General features: G+C 66.5%; 1 protein-coding gene across 7 annotated transcripts in view; it reads left to right on the top strand.

Moving 5' to 3' along the window:
• Positions 1-12,854, top strand: part of EVL (Enah/Vasp-like) — a 139,893-nt gene extending 127,039 nt beyond the window's left edge. For 6 of the 7 annotated variants that reach the window (XM_070065396.1, XM_070065397.1, XM_051830857.2 and 3 more), the window contains 7 exons: positions 1,240-1,300; positions 4,929-4,989; positions 6,430-6,496; positions 6,581-6,643; positions 8,697-8,763; positions 10,923-10,980; positions 12,419-12,854. In XM_070065396.1, the coding sequence (XP_069921497.1) occupies positions 1,240-1,300; positions 4,929-4,989; positions 6,430-6,496; positions 6,581-6,643; positions 8,697-8,763; positions 10,923-10,980; positions 12,419-12,456 (415 nt within the window). In that variant the 3' untranslated portion in view covers positions 12,457-12,854. The remainder of the gene's footprint in view (positions 1-1,239; positions 1,301-4,928; positions 4,990-6,429; positions 6,497-6,580; positions 6,644-8,696; positions 8,764-10,922; positions 10,981-12,418) is intronic. The other variant, XM_051830861.2, reaches the window with a different exon arrangement.
• Positions 12,855-14,041: the final 1,187 nt, after the last annotated feature.

Consider the following 14,041-nt stretch of genomic DNA (forward strand, 5'->3'; position numbering starts at 1 on the left):
CAGGAAAAGGCCGGTGTGGCCGGCAGCCAGTGAGACGCCAGAGCTGGTGGAGAGCCACACCTCCCCCCAGTGGATGCACCGCGCAGCCCTCAGCAGGCCCGGCCCGGCCCCTGGACACGCCGCTGGAGGAGAAGGCCGGCTGGGCTGGCCGTGAGGCAGTCGGCAAGGTGCAGGTGCGGGTTCTCGCAGGCTCCGCCTCCTGCCTCGCTGGCTCACGGCTGGTCTTGCCGGCAGGGGCACCCAGGAGGAAAACTGGGTGTTGACTGATGTTGTGAGCGGGAAATGTCTGCCTCGCCGTCTTCACGGGAGTGCAGGGGGCTTGGTCCGCCTCCTATCAGAGAGTGGACGCCGACCGCCGGCAGGCGAAGGTTGCAGTGAGGCGCAGTGACGGGGGCCGGGGCAGAGGCCACTGCGGTCCAGCGAGGGTGGTGGCTGGCAGTGACGCATGGGGAAAGGCGGATCTGAGCCACAGTTCAGAGGACGAGTTCATCAGGCTTCGCCGTCATCAGGAGATCACGGGCAGTTCCTGTGCACGGAGCCCGTCCTGGGACAAGATGGCGGAGGGGCGTGTGCGCCCGTCTCCAGCCAGGGGCAGCCGGGCGCAGTCGGACGCAGCCTCTCACCGGGTGCCAGCCGGCGCGTTCTCAGTGACCGTGCAGAGCTGTGGGAGCTGGGTGCCATGACCTCCGCAAGAGCTGAAGCTCCGGGGACGTGTCAAGGGGTCGGGGGCCCTGTGTGTGTAGCTCTCGGAGCTGGCCAGGTAGAGCCGAGCCTGAGGCCAGGAGGCATGAGGGAGTCAGACGGGAAGGGGCCTCTTCCTCGGAGAACGTGGGTGATGACCTGCCCAGGGCCCAGCTGGAGTTCTTCGAGCAGTTCCAGGCTCAGCTGCCTTCCTGTTTGGGGGTGGGGGTGGGGGTGGGGCGTGGCTAGGATCTCTGACTCCAGGGTCTGGGTGCCCCTGCCAGCTGCCTGAGGTGGCGGCTCCCACGGCCCTGACCGTGGCACACTCTGCTGCAGCCCACTTCCCTGTCCCCCGTGCCAGGCCTGGAGCATCCTGGAGCGTAGCTGCCGTCCAGCCAAACCCAGAACCCCCGGCACTGTCTTCGCCAATGTCCCCCAAGTCGGGCGAGACACGAGCATCCAGACCCCTCTTCCAGCCCACACCAGACCGAGGCCTGGACAGTGGGGCTGGCACAGAGGCGGAGGAGGTGACGCGTTTCGTCTTCCTTCCCTGTGTAGGAGAAAAGCAGCCTCGCAGACAGACAGGCCTGTGGACAGAAAGGAGGACGAAAGCCAAACGGTAGGCAGCACCCCGCCACCCCCACCGCCCACTCCCCCAGCGCCTGGACCAGAGGGCTCTTGGCCAGGTCGGGGCCTGGGGTGGGGGACTGTGCGGACACACCCTGGGGAGGGGCTACACTGGGACTCACAGGCAGAGCAGAAGGGCCTCTGTGGCCTCCATCCCGGGGCTCCCACTCACCCAGCCCTGCCTCCATCACACCCTGCGCCAGCCTCGGAGCGCGGCCTGGGGAGACGCGGGGCCCAGAGGCCGGAGCGCTGCACAGCACTGTGAGGGGAGGCCTGGGCCCTGGCGCCACTCAGCCTGCTCTGGGGGTCACGTGCACCTGCCCGAGGGAGTCGTTTCTGCCTCCCAGAGCTGCAGGGGAGCCCAGAGCCCAGCTCTCATCCTGCAGCTGAGCCCGGCTCACGGAGCCCAGGGCCGCCCCACGGCAGCTGGCGGGTTCTCTTCCTGTACGTAAAGCTTCTCCCGTGGACAGACTCCCACGGCACTGCCAGGTCTGGGCTCAGTACAGACTGCATCAGTGGCAGAACGAGAGAAGAGGCCGGCGCCGCAGCTCACTAGGCTAATCCTCCGCCTTGCGGCGCCGGCACACCGGGTTCTAGTCCCGGTCGGGGCGCCGGATTCTGTCCCGGTTGCCCCTCTTCCAGGCCAGCTCTCTGCTGTGGCCAGGGAGTGCAGTGGAGGATGGCCCAGGTGCTTGGGCCCTGCACCCCATGGGAGACCCGGAGAAGCACCTGGCTCCTGTCTTCGGATCAGCACGATGCGCCGGCTGCAGCGCGCCAGCCGCAGCAGCCATTGGAGGGTGAACCAACGGCAAAGGAAGACCTTTCTCTCTGTCCCTCTCTCTCTCACTGTCCACTCTGCCTGTCAAAAAAAAAAAAAAAAAAAAAAAGGAGAGAAGGAACCCAGCAGCCAGCGGTCAGGGACCAGGGCGCCTCCGCTTCCCCCTCAGCTGAGGAGGCGCTGGGGTTTCCCGGGCTCCAGCCCGCCCCGCTGTTGCTCCACACACCCCGCCCGGGTGGCTGGGCCCCAGCCTCAGTGTGCCCCTTCCCCGCCTCGCCCCCACATCTCCCACACGCCTGGCTCCTGGAGCGGGGCCCTGCCCTTCTCGCAGGCGTGCCTGCTCGTGCACACGCTCTCACGCTCTCTCCTGCTGGGTCGTGGGCCAGGGCAGGGCCCCAGACCTCACACACACGTGCGCTTCTGTGGGCAGCTGCCAGGGCCTTCCCAGCCCCTGCACTCCAGGAGTGGACCTCTGCAAGAGGGAGCCAATCCAGGACCTTCAGCCCGAGGGCAGAGCGCGCTCCCTCTGTCCTTTGTTAGGAGTGCACCTGTTTGCCTGGGGACCGGCTGCACCGGGGCTGCACCGGGGCTGCACCGGGGCTGCACCGGGCAGCGCGGGCGCTTTCCTCTCCTTTCAATGCCTTTCCACTCTTCAGCGAGCACAACTGGGCTGACGGGGAGCAGGGAGCAAGCGGGCATGATTTGAAGGAAGACAGGAGCCCCAGGTGTGGGGTCAGGTGACTCAATGGGCCCTCGGCCCCTCGCTGGCCATGGCTGGTCATGTTACCGCCCCGCACACCCCAGGCCCGACTTCTGCCGGCCCAGGCTGCCCGAGCTGCCGTGCAGGGCACTGGGGTGCGGGGTCCCTTCCCAGAGAAGGGACACAGAGGAGATCTGTGTTTCTCTTTGTGAATGTCTGAGGTTGTCCTGGAGAAATGACACCATTGTGACATCAGAAGGAACAACCTCTGGCTTTCAGAGACTGAGCTCACCCTCAGTGGCTCTCGTTCTTGCTGGTTTGCTAGGGCGCTGGCCCCACGCACGAGCATTGCTCTCCACTCTCTTCCAAAGGAGGGGGCCTGCAGACCCTCCTCCCAAGACCCTAGCGTGCTGATGGACACACCACACACATGCTTGGGTGGGGCCTGTTCCCAGCAGGGCTCCTGTGGGAGCAAGCGTGGCCCTGGCCTCCCACAGGATTGCCGTGTTAGCACTGAGCCCAGGGTCCTGGGTCTGCAGGCGGCCGCACCTGGACCACATGAGGGACAAGGGCAGTGCAGCCCACGAGTCCCCTGCGTGGTCCCCGGAGGTTGCCTGGCTCTGCATAGCAGTTATTGCTGCTACGTCATAAGTCCATTTTCTTGACCATGAGACGTCTCCCCAGAATGTGTGTGGTATGTGATGGCCATAAGCGGTCCCCGCTGTTGGTGAGCATTGCTGCAGGCTCACCGCACCACAGGGCGGACGCATGACTTCCAGCCTCCGTGGCCTCGCGTGCCGTGGGGTGGGCAGCCAGAGTCCATGGGACACAGGAGCCTCTGCCCTTGGGGGAACTCACAGCGCCCTGGGGAGGCAGACAGTTAACAAAGAACGTGACAAGGGCAGAGAGCAGCAGCACCAGCGCCATGCAGTCCCAGGGAGCAGCCTCTCCCACGGCCCTAAGGCCCCGTGGCCACTGGTATCTGCCAGAAGCTCTGTAGGAGGAGCTGGAGTGGGCAGGGCTGGGACAGGAGCAAGTGCAAGACCTGCTGGGCGCAGAAGGGCAGGGAGCTGGCGAGGGGCGGAGGCCCCCAGGGCCCTGCCTGTCCCCAGCAGGCCACCTCCGCAGGCAGTAGGGCTGAGAGGTCAGAGCTAGGTCTCAGGCTCCCGTTGTGGCCACAGTGCTGGTGAGCATGGAGTGAGCTGGGAGAGGCAGGCGTTTGGGACAGATGCCTTGGTGAAACAAGTAGGGGTGCACCTGAGGTCCTCCCCAAGCACGTCCCTAGGACGTCCCTGTGCCTGCTGCTGCCAGGTCTCTGCAGCCAGACCCCTGGTCCTTGAGCAACAGCCCGCCCCTTAGCCCAGGAGTGGGCCACGCCCCAGGAGGGAGAGGCTGCCACTCAGACTTCAGTGGCCAGGACTGAAGCTGCTCCCGAGCGGCACACGTGCAGGAGTGGATCGCTCCACATGGTGCCGGCGAGAGGTCAGCAGGACACGCGTGTGAAGCATCTGGCCCCCAGGTGACCCGGCCTGGGCAGTGCAATTGAGGGTCCAGGAGGAGCCCCAGGCTGCTCTCCCCGGGGTGGCGTGGGCGCCCCGTGAAGTCACGGTTTTCCTTTTTTTTTTTTTTTTTTTTTTTTTTTTTTTTTTTTTTTTTTTGACAGGCAGAGTGGACAGTGAGAGAGAGAGACAGAGAGAAAGGTCTTCCTTTTGCCGTTGGTTCACCCTCCAATGGCCGCCGCGGCCGGCGCGCTGCGGCCGGCGCACCGCGCTGATCCGATGGCAGGAGCCAGGAGCCAGGTGCTTTTCCTGGTCTCCCATGGGGTGCAGGGCCCAAGCACCTGGGCCATCCTCCACTGCACTCCCTGGCCACAGCAGAGGGCTGGCCTGGAAGAGGGGCAACCGGGACAGAATCCGGCGCCCCGACCGGGACTAGAACCCGGTGTGCCGGCGCCGCTAGGCGGAGGATTAGCCTAGTGAGCCGCGGCGCCGGCCGGTTTTCCTTTTTTAATAATATTCTTTACTGACTCTAAGAGCGCTACACGTCCACTGCGAATGTTTGGGAAACTGAGGCTTCTAACTGAGCTTGCGCCCAGCGGGCTCTGGGGCAGACTAATGGGAGAGCCCGACTTTTCCTCTGCAGGAAGATCCTAACACCTCGCCTTCTCCGGGGACACGGGCAGCCAGCCAGCCTCCTAACTCAGGTAAGGGGCGCCCAGCAGAGCCCCGCCCACACGAGGCCCTGGAGTGGGAGGAAGAGGACAAGCTGGCCCCACCCCTTCCCTGTGTGCGAGCAGAGGGAAGCCAGTTCCTGTGGGTCCCCACAGGCACCGCCTGACCACGACGATGTCCCGTCTGAGCAAACCAGTGTTCACTTCCTGGGGACCTTGCGTCCCACCAGAGGGAGGGTGCTGGCCCTGACAGCTCAGATCCAGGGGCGCGAGGCTGCGTCTAGGGCTCGGAGGAGTGTTTACATGTCAGGGTCCATGTCCCCTGCCAAATGCCAGCCAGGTGATTGGCGCTACCGATCCCGCTTGCTCTGCCAGAAGCAGCCCCAACCCTGCTCTTGTCACCCCCATGAGCTGCACCGCAGGAGACGGAATTGGGGAGGGAGAAGAGGCTTCCTGTGGGAAGACCCAGGGCTGGCTGTTCAGTCATCCAGCAAACCCTTGCTCGGCATCTGGCCTGTGCCAGGCCGGGGCAGCTCTGCCAGCTGCTCACCCCACCTGTCCCTGCGCCCGCAGTGGCTCATCCCACTCCTCCAAGAAGGCACACCCTAGCCGTCTCCTTATGGGACTTGCCTGGGGGCCGATTTGCCGAGAGCCACTGGTTCTTGGCCAGTGACCAGAAGCAACGTCCGTGTCTTTATTTGCACAGCAGAGCAGCCCAGAGTGGAGGCCCCGTGGTCGAGCAGGTTGCCCAGGGCCACGGACCTGGGCTGTGGTGTGGACGCAGGGCTCGGGGCTCTGGCTGCAGCTACCATTCAGGCTTCTGCCTCTGCTCATCCTGCAGTCAGTGAATTCAACAGATCTCTGGCAGCAGTGCCAGCACTGTGGCGCAGCAGGTTAAGCCATTTTTCCCCAGGCCGGCATCCCATCACAGCGCCACATCGAGTTCTGGCTCCTCCAGCTCCAATCCAGCCCCTGCTCGTGAGTCCTGGGCAGCAGTGGGAGACGGCTGGGCCCCCGCCACCCACAGGGGAGACGTGGAAGGAGTTCTGGGTTCCCGGCCTCAGCCCCTCAGCCTGGCCCAGCCCCAGCTTTTGAGGGCATCTGGGTAGTGAACCAGTAGATAGAAGATCTGCGTGTGGGCATCTGTCCCTCTTTCCCTGCCACTTTCAAATAAATCCATACAACTCTAAAAAGAAAATGGAAGCTAAGCCAGCTTTGCCGCCAGGACAGGAAAGCGGAGATGCAGTGTGTGGGCAGCCTGGGGGCGTCAGGTGACAGCAGCGCGAATGGGGCTGCAGGGCCCGGCCAGCCCTGGGCAGCTGTCAGGGGACCCCAATTCCTGGACACACTAGTGCCCGGCACAGGGGACACAGGGGCTGCCCCGGCTGCAGCGGCCCTGAGGCCAAGGAGCCAGGTCTCGGCGGCCGCCGGGTCCCCCCGGCCCTGAGGTTCTCCATCACCCGTGATTGACAGAGCCTGGCCGGAAGCCCTGGGAGCGGAGCAACTCGGTGGAGAAGCCTGTGTCCTCCCTCCTGTCCAGGTGAGCGGCCCGGGAGGCCGAGTGGCGCGGCCCGGGGGCCTCGCAGGCGCGCCGGTTCACGTGTCTTTCGTTCCGTTGCCGTAGAAGCCCGTCCTTGGCCAAGAGCCCTGAAGCTAAGAGCCCCCTTCAGTCGCAGCCTCACTCTAGGTACCGGACACCCCTCCCGCCACGCGCCCCCAGGTGCCGGGGCCGCCCTGTCCTCGTCCCGTGACTAACACTCCCCGCCCTGTCTGTCCTGCCGTTTAACAGCTTGCTCGGGAAGGGTGGCCTGTTCCTGCAGAGCTGGGGGGACCGGGTGGTGCAGGCCGCTCCTTCCTGTCTGCCCTCTGAGGAGGCCAAGGCCAAGGCCAGGGCCAGGGAGGGTGTGACCTGGCCAAAAAGGCACGCCATGGAGCCGAGACGGAGTCCCAGCTCGGCCCTCATCACACGTGATGCTGGGCAGGTGCTATCACCCATCCAGTGAGGTGTGTGAGTCCCTGCTGCACAGGGCAGTGGTGGGCACAAAGGCGGGACACTGGGGCCTGCGCGCATCCAGGACGGGCCCACCCCCCGCATGCACACCAGCCACAACTCCCAACCAAAGGCGCATGGGACAACCGGCCAGAACACTGGGAATAGGTTGCCCAAAAAGCCAGACAGCCCCACAATAGGCACAGGCCGACAGTGCCTCACTTGGAGGCTCCTAGAACCCACACCAGGAACCGTTGCCAGCACCACCACGACTCGGAAGAAAACCACTCACGTCACAGGGCGGGCGGCCGCGGAAGCCAAGCAGAGTTCATCAGTGATAGGCGGAGTAGGAACGGCCATGGGCACAGGAGGTCTGGGCCTCAGGCAGGCTCCGCCGGGGACAGCCCTGGGGAAGGCACAGAGGGTCCCACGGGGACAGGACAGGTCACTTCCAACCCAGGCCCTGACTCCACCCTGGCAAGGTCAAAGGAGGGAGGGCAGGCAGTTCAGGAGGGTGCTGGCCCCAGGGGAGCACTTCTGCCCTGGTGTGCTGGGGGGGCACCCTGGGAGGTGCCAGAGTGGCCCAGGAGCCCAGCAGGGCCGGCAGAGGTGAGGCGGCCAGGGCAGGCCTGCAGCCCTCCTGCTGGTGGGCTTAGGGTACGCAGCAAGAGGACCGCTGTGCAGGCCGCTCCTGTGTGGAATGGGGTCTCTCTTGGCTCCAGGACAAATGGCCCCAAAGGGGCAGGTAGTCATGACCCCTCCTAGGGTGAGCCCTGGAGCTGGGACAATTAGCTTCCACAGCAGCTGCTGGGGTGGCCCGGGAGACCAGGGGCCTCCCACGGGACTGTGGCCTGAGAGGCCCCCGCCCGGCCTGGGCCTCCAGCCCATCCAGGTGGGGCATGGGCACGCTCCCTGTTTCCACCCCCACTCCTCTTAGCCACGGACAGCTTAGCGCTCCACGGCACCAGCTGACCCGGGGCCGGCCCTGTCACACCAGTGTGGCCACTAGACACCAGCCGCCACCTCCTTACTGGCTTGGGCCACTTCACATCCCTAGAACCAGGCAGGGAGAGACCAGGCCCGAGTGCCTCAGCACCACGGTCACGCCCACCAAAAGCACGTAGTAAAACCAGGACTGCGCGTGCGGGGGCCGTAAAGCTCAAGTCCGTTCACCCCGGTTCAGAACCTCTCCGAAGGAGCCCAGACCCGGAAGAGCACACGGATGTTCCCCGAGCACTGTGCACTGGAGCCGGCCCCGGCACGGGACACTGGCTGTGGGGGTGGCAGGGCCTCCAGGCCAGGGGCTCGCTGGGATTTTGCATGGTTTTTACACTAATGTGGCTGGTTTTCCCGGGGCATGGGGGTAGCCGGGAGCAGAGCACAACAGAGGAGCAGGCGACTGAGCCCGTGTCCCTCCGGGGGGGGGGGGGGGTGGCGCAGGGAGCTGTGACAGGCCTGACTACTGCCCCTCCACAGCCCAGCTCCTGTGCCGGACCCCAGGGCCTGACCAGACTGGGAAATGTAGGCACAGTGGCCAGGGAGGCACCCCTGGGGTGTAGCCCAGACAGGCGATCCCTTTCCAGTCGCCTAGGAGCGCCCGCAGGTAGAAAGCAAGATGCGCCTGGAAGGCCGGGGCAGGAGGTCTGTCCCCGAGTGCGGGCCTCCGGCACCCCGGTCTTCCTGACAGTCCCAGCCAGGGGCGCCCGCAGGCCCTGCCGCCCACTCTCCCGCACCTGCCCTTCCTCCCCAGGATGAAGCCCGCAGGGAGCGTGAGTGACGTGGCCCTGGATGTCTTAGATCTGGACCGGATGAAACAGGTGAGGGGCCCACCTCTGCCAGGGGCTCCGATCCTGCTGTGGCCAGGACAGAGTGTCCCCCGGCCTGCTCTGGGCCTTCCCCTAGCAGGCAGCCGGTGGGACCACTGGGGACCTGAGGGGTAGGCGCAAGTGCCCACCACCTGAGAACTTTCCCCGCGGGAGGGTCTGGACACGGCACCTGGAGCCAGACCCCCACGGCCTCAACTCTGCCTCTCACCATGGCTCTCTGCCCTTCCCCGTGTATCCGACCCCCACCCTGTGTCTCTGCTCCCCCCACATCCGTGACACTCCCCCCGTGTGTCTGCCCCCTCCACTCTTATCCCTGACCCCCACCCTGTGTCCCTGCCACCCCCGTCTGCCCCCCATCTCACCCCTGACACTCACCCCGTGTGTCTGCTCCCCCCACATCCGACCCCACCCTGTGTCCCTGCCACCCCCCACGTCTGCCCCCCATCTCACCCCTGACACCCCGTGTGTCTGCTCCCCCCACACCCGACCCCACCCTGTGTCCCTGCCACCCCCCACGTCTGCCCCCCATCTCACCCCTGACACTCACCCCATGTGTCTGTCCCCTCCACTCTCATCCCTGACCCCCACCCTGTGTCCCTGCCACCCCCACGTCTGCCCCCCATCTCACCCCTGACACTCCCCCCGTGTGTCTGCTCCCCCCACATCCCTGACCCCCACCCTGTGTCCCTGCCACCCCCCACGTCTGCCCCCCATCTCACCCCTGACACTCCCCCCGTGTGTCTGCTCCCCCCACATCCCTGACCCTACCCTGTGTCCCTGCCACCCCCCACGTCTGCCCCCCATCTCACCCCTGACACTCACCCCGTGTGTCTGCTCCCCCCACATCCCTGACCCCACCCTGTGTCCCTGCCACCCCCCACGTCTGCCCCCCATCTCACCCCTGACACTCACCCCGTGTGTCTGCCCCCTCCACTCTCATCCCTGACCCCACCCTGTGTCCCTGCCACCCCCCATGTCTGCCCCCCATCTCACCCGACACTCCCCCCGTGTGTCCGCTCCCCCCACATCCCTGACCCCACCCTGTGTCCCTGCCACCCCCACGTCTGCCCCCCATCTCACCCCTGACACTCCCCCCGTGTGTCTGCTCCCCCCACATCCCTGACCCCCACCCTGTGTCCCTGCCACCCCCACGTCTGCCCCCCATCTCACCCCTGACACCCCGTGTGTCTGCTCCCCCCACATCCCTGACCCCACCCTGTGTCCCTGCCACCCCCACGTCTGCCCCCATCTCACCCCTGACACTCCCCCCGTGTGTCTGCTCCCCCCACATCCCTGACCCTACCCTGTGTCCCTGCCACCCCCCACGTCTGCCCCCCATCTCACCCCTGACACTCACCCCGTGTGTCTGCTCCCCCCACATCCCTGACCCCACCCTGTGTCCCTGCCACCCCCCACGTCTGCCCCCCATCTCACCCCTGACACTCACCCCGTGTGTCTGCCCCCTCCACTCTCATCCCTGACCCCACCCTGTGTCCCTGCCACCCCCCATGTCTGCCCCCCATCTCACCCCTGACACTCCCCCCGTGTGTCCGCTCCCCCCACATCCCTGACCCCACCCTGTGTCCCTGCCACCCCCCACGTCTGCCCCCCATCTCACCCCTGACACTCCCCCCGTGTGTCTGCTCCCCCCACATCCCTGACCCCACCCTGTGTCCCTGCCACTCCCCACGTCTGCCCCCCATCTCACCCCTGACACTCACCCCATGTGTCTGCTCCCCCCACATCCCTGACCCCCACCCTGTGTCCCTGCCACCCCCACGTCTGCCCCCCATCTCACCCCTGACACCCCGTGTGTCTGCTCCCCCCACATCCCTGACCCCACCCTGTGTCCCTGCCACCCCCACGTCTGCCCCCCATCTCACCCCTGACACCCCGTGTGTCTGCCCCTTCCACTCTCATCCCTGACCCCTACCCTGTGTCCCTGCCACCCCCCACGTCTGCCCCCATCTCACCCCTGACACTCCCCCCATGTGTCTGCTCCCCCCACATCCCTGACCCCACCCTGTGTCCCTGCCACCCCCCACGTCTGCCCCCCATCTCACCCCTGACACTCCCCCCGTGTGTCTGCTCCCCCCACATCCCTGACCCTCACCCTGTGTCCCTGCCACCCCCCACGTCTGCCCCCACAGGAGATCCTGGAGGAGGTCGTGCGCGAGCTGCACAAGGTGAAAGAGGAGATCATTGACGGTGAGTCGCCGCGTCGCCGGCCGGCGCAGGGCCGCTGAGGGAGGACAGGGCTCCCAGCACGGGCCGGGCCCGCAGCTTTAAGCCAGGCCTAGGAGAGAAGCCCGCCAGCCTCTGAGTCTGGCTGGGGAGGGTCCCTACGTGGCTCCCAGTGGTGCGAGCGAGCTCCCGTCCTCCCGTCCTGCGGCATCTCCGCTCTCTGTGTGTCCTGGGGAAGGCCCTCTGCTGCCTCCGGGGACGCAGGGCTCCAGGAGCCACCAACGCCCCCCACCCCAGCTGCTGCCCGGCCCGCCTGGCCCTGGGAACCCCTCCAAAAGGAGCCTGAGGCCCCAGAGGGCAGCTATGGCTCCCACCAGGGCCTCTGAGGGCGCAGGGCGAGACCTGCAGCCGGAGGAGGAGCAGAGCTTGGGACAGAGCCCGCAGGCAAAGGAGCGGACGCAGCCTGTGCCCACCGCCGTGTGCCGCCCTCACAGGGAGTCTGGCTGGGCGGGGGGTGCCAGAGCCTCAGAGGAGCTGAGCGCTGGCTGGAGACCCGGGGGAAGAGGGCCCACGCGGGAGCCTGCAGGCTTGGCCTCCTCGCAGCCGGGCCACCCCCTGTCCAGCAGAACACTAGGGTCCTGTTGGTGCAGGTCCCCCAGAGCCGGGCAAACCCGAGGCCCTGACTCTGCTCTAGCACTGGGCGCCCCAAGGGGGGACTCCTGGCCCACAGCCGGAGCACGCTCAGCCAGCCCGTGTGCCGGGGTGGAGGCTGGGCGGAGGCAGGCCGCGGTGAGAACCAGAGGCCTCGCGGGGGGCCCTGTGGCGGCTTAGGCAGTGCAGCTCAGGGTGTCACTCTCAGTACTCCAGAGGGAGGCCTGAGCTAACTTGGACCAGTGCCGGCTGGAGGGAGGACCCCAGGGGCCTGGTGAGGGTGGGGAGGAGTAGGCGGGGCTAAGAGGGAGACCGGAAGGCCTGGGGTGGGAGGGGGCAGGCGTTCCTCCCTCTCCAGCAGCCTGGAGGAGACAACAGCCAGGCTGAGGGGGAGGGTGGAGGTGGGACACACAGGAGGAGCAAGCAGGCAGGGCTGGTGCGCTCAGGAGCCCAGCGGCTGGAGCCGGGTGGGCGGGGCCCCTGCGTCCTCCCGGGCAGACCTGCACGCCCACCTGTCCAGACTGCATGGAGACTCTGGGGTCTTGGCGGCACAGAGCAGCTCCACGCTCCGGTTCTGAGGCCTGGCAGCTCACCAGCCGGCTCCTCCTCCCCAGGGAGCACCGGCAGGAGCAGTGACCCACCCCCAAGGTCATATCAAAGCCACCGCACCACTGGCCCCTAGCCTGTGTCCTCTGGGAGCCAGAGTGGGGCAGACGCCAGGCGGGTGCACACCAGGGTCCAGGGGCCCTCGTGGGCGAGACCCAGCCGGTGCTGTACCCCCTGAGCCTCCCACCCCTGCTCTGTTCACCAGCCATCAGGCAGGAGCTAAGCGGGATCAGCACCACGTGAGGTGGCCGGCAGCACCACACAGAGACGCCGGGACGGCGAGGAGCCCCCGCAGGACCACGCCAGTCTCCGCTGTGACGACCGCCGGTCACCCCGAGGACGCGGGTCAGCTCCTGGACTGCCCGAGACGCCGTCTGACCCGGAGCACCAGGCCCACTCGTCTTTTTTGTACTTTATATTTGCTTATTTAAGTGTGCGTTTCTTTCGGTTTATAGACAAGACGCCCTCGAATCACTGCTTCATTAGACGGTTTCCAAGTTCTCTCCTAGGGGATGCTGGTAGCGTCTCCACACAGCAGAGCTGGCCCAGCACAGCTCTGTCCCCGGCCATCATGGTGTTGAAAGGTCTGTCCACGCACCAGTGTCTGTGTCCACACGGTAATAAACGGCTCACTGTCCACAGCCCTGGCCTCGCCCCTGCTCGCGGTCGCTCTCCCTGGAGGTGCCCCTTTTCAGGGAAGGGCCTGGGACCATGGTGACCAGGACAGGGCACAAGCTGGAGCCCTGGAGGGCGAGTCGAGGCAGCCCAGGCCCCTCCAGCTGCCTGTCTCACGTGCCCTGGGCCCCGAGCGCAGCTCCCTCCCTGCAGGGCCCGAAAATCCACCGGTCCTGACAGAGCAGGCGGGAGCTGCGGCTTAGGAAATGGAGGAGGGTCCCCTCCACCCTGCCTCAGCCTCCCCGCGGCCTGCAGGGAGGACCCCCGGGGCCTGTGGCAGCCAGGCCACGTCCCCACCCAGTGCTGGGACAGCCGCCCCAGCCCCCTTCCCCAGCGTAGACAGGCCTTGGGCTCCTTGGCCATTCGCTGTCCCATGTCACCCCCCATGGCCACAGCGTGATGTGCAGAGCCTCAGGCACAGCCACCCTGAGGCTGGGGGGCCCAGGGGAGGGGCTGGGGGGGGGGGCGTTCCACCCTCTCCCCCTCCCCTAGCTGGTTACAGGAACAATTTCTGGCCTGGCTCTCTCAACAACCTGAAGGGCAAGAATGTGGCTGTCCGCTGGGCTGAGTGACCCAGCCCAGAGCTGGTGGCTGTTGGAACCCAGGGCCGACTCTCCCCTTCCCCCAGCTCAGAGCTCTCTGCTGCTGCTGCCCCTTCCCAGCCCCCGAATCCTGCAGGCCCAGCTTGGGGGCGGGAGCCAGAGGTGACACTTAGCGGGCTCAGGGGAGCTCTGGAGGGCTCAGTCAGGGCCTGGGCCTGGCCTGCGGCCGGGGGGGGACCTGGACGTGGCCCCTCGTGCTGACTGCAGATAACACCTGTGTGCGAGGAGACGCTCAGAGGTGCAGCAGGGCGGGGCTCTGGGGTTCCCCCAGCCCCTTGGGCAGGCCTCTGTGTGCACAGGGAGGGGCGCCCACACAAGCCCAAAGTCCTCCTGGTTGCAGAGCAAGCCCTGGGGCCCATGTCATCTCGGCAGTTACATCATCAGGGACGCCGGTGCCTGGCTCCACAGGCAGCCACTCCTGGGCCAGCAGAGGCGGCCCCAGCACCCCACCTGTGGGGAGCGGTCCTGGCCCAGCCTTGCACCTCCCCTCGTCTGCCCCTGCTCAGATCCCAGAGGCTGCCTGCTGGCCTCTGGCTGTAGGGCCCAGGCCA

Source organism: Oryctolagus cuniculus, chromosome 20 (genome assembly GCF_964237555.1).
Source record: "Oryctolagus cuniculus chromosome 20, mOryCun1.1, whole genome shotgun sequence".
NCBI lineage: Eukaryota > Metazoa > Chordata > Mammalia > Lagomorpha > Leporidae > Oryctolagus > Oryctolagus cuniculus.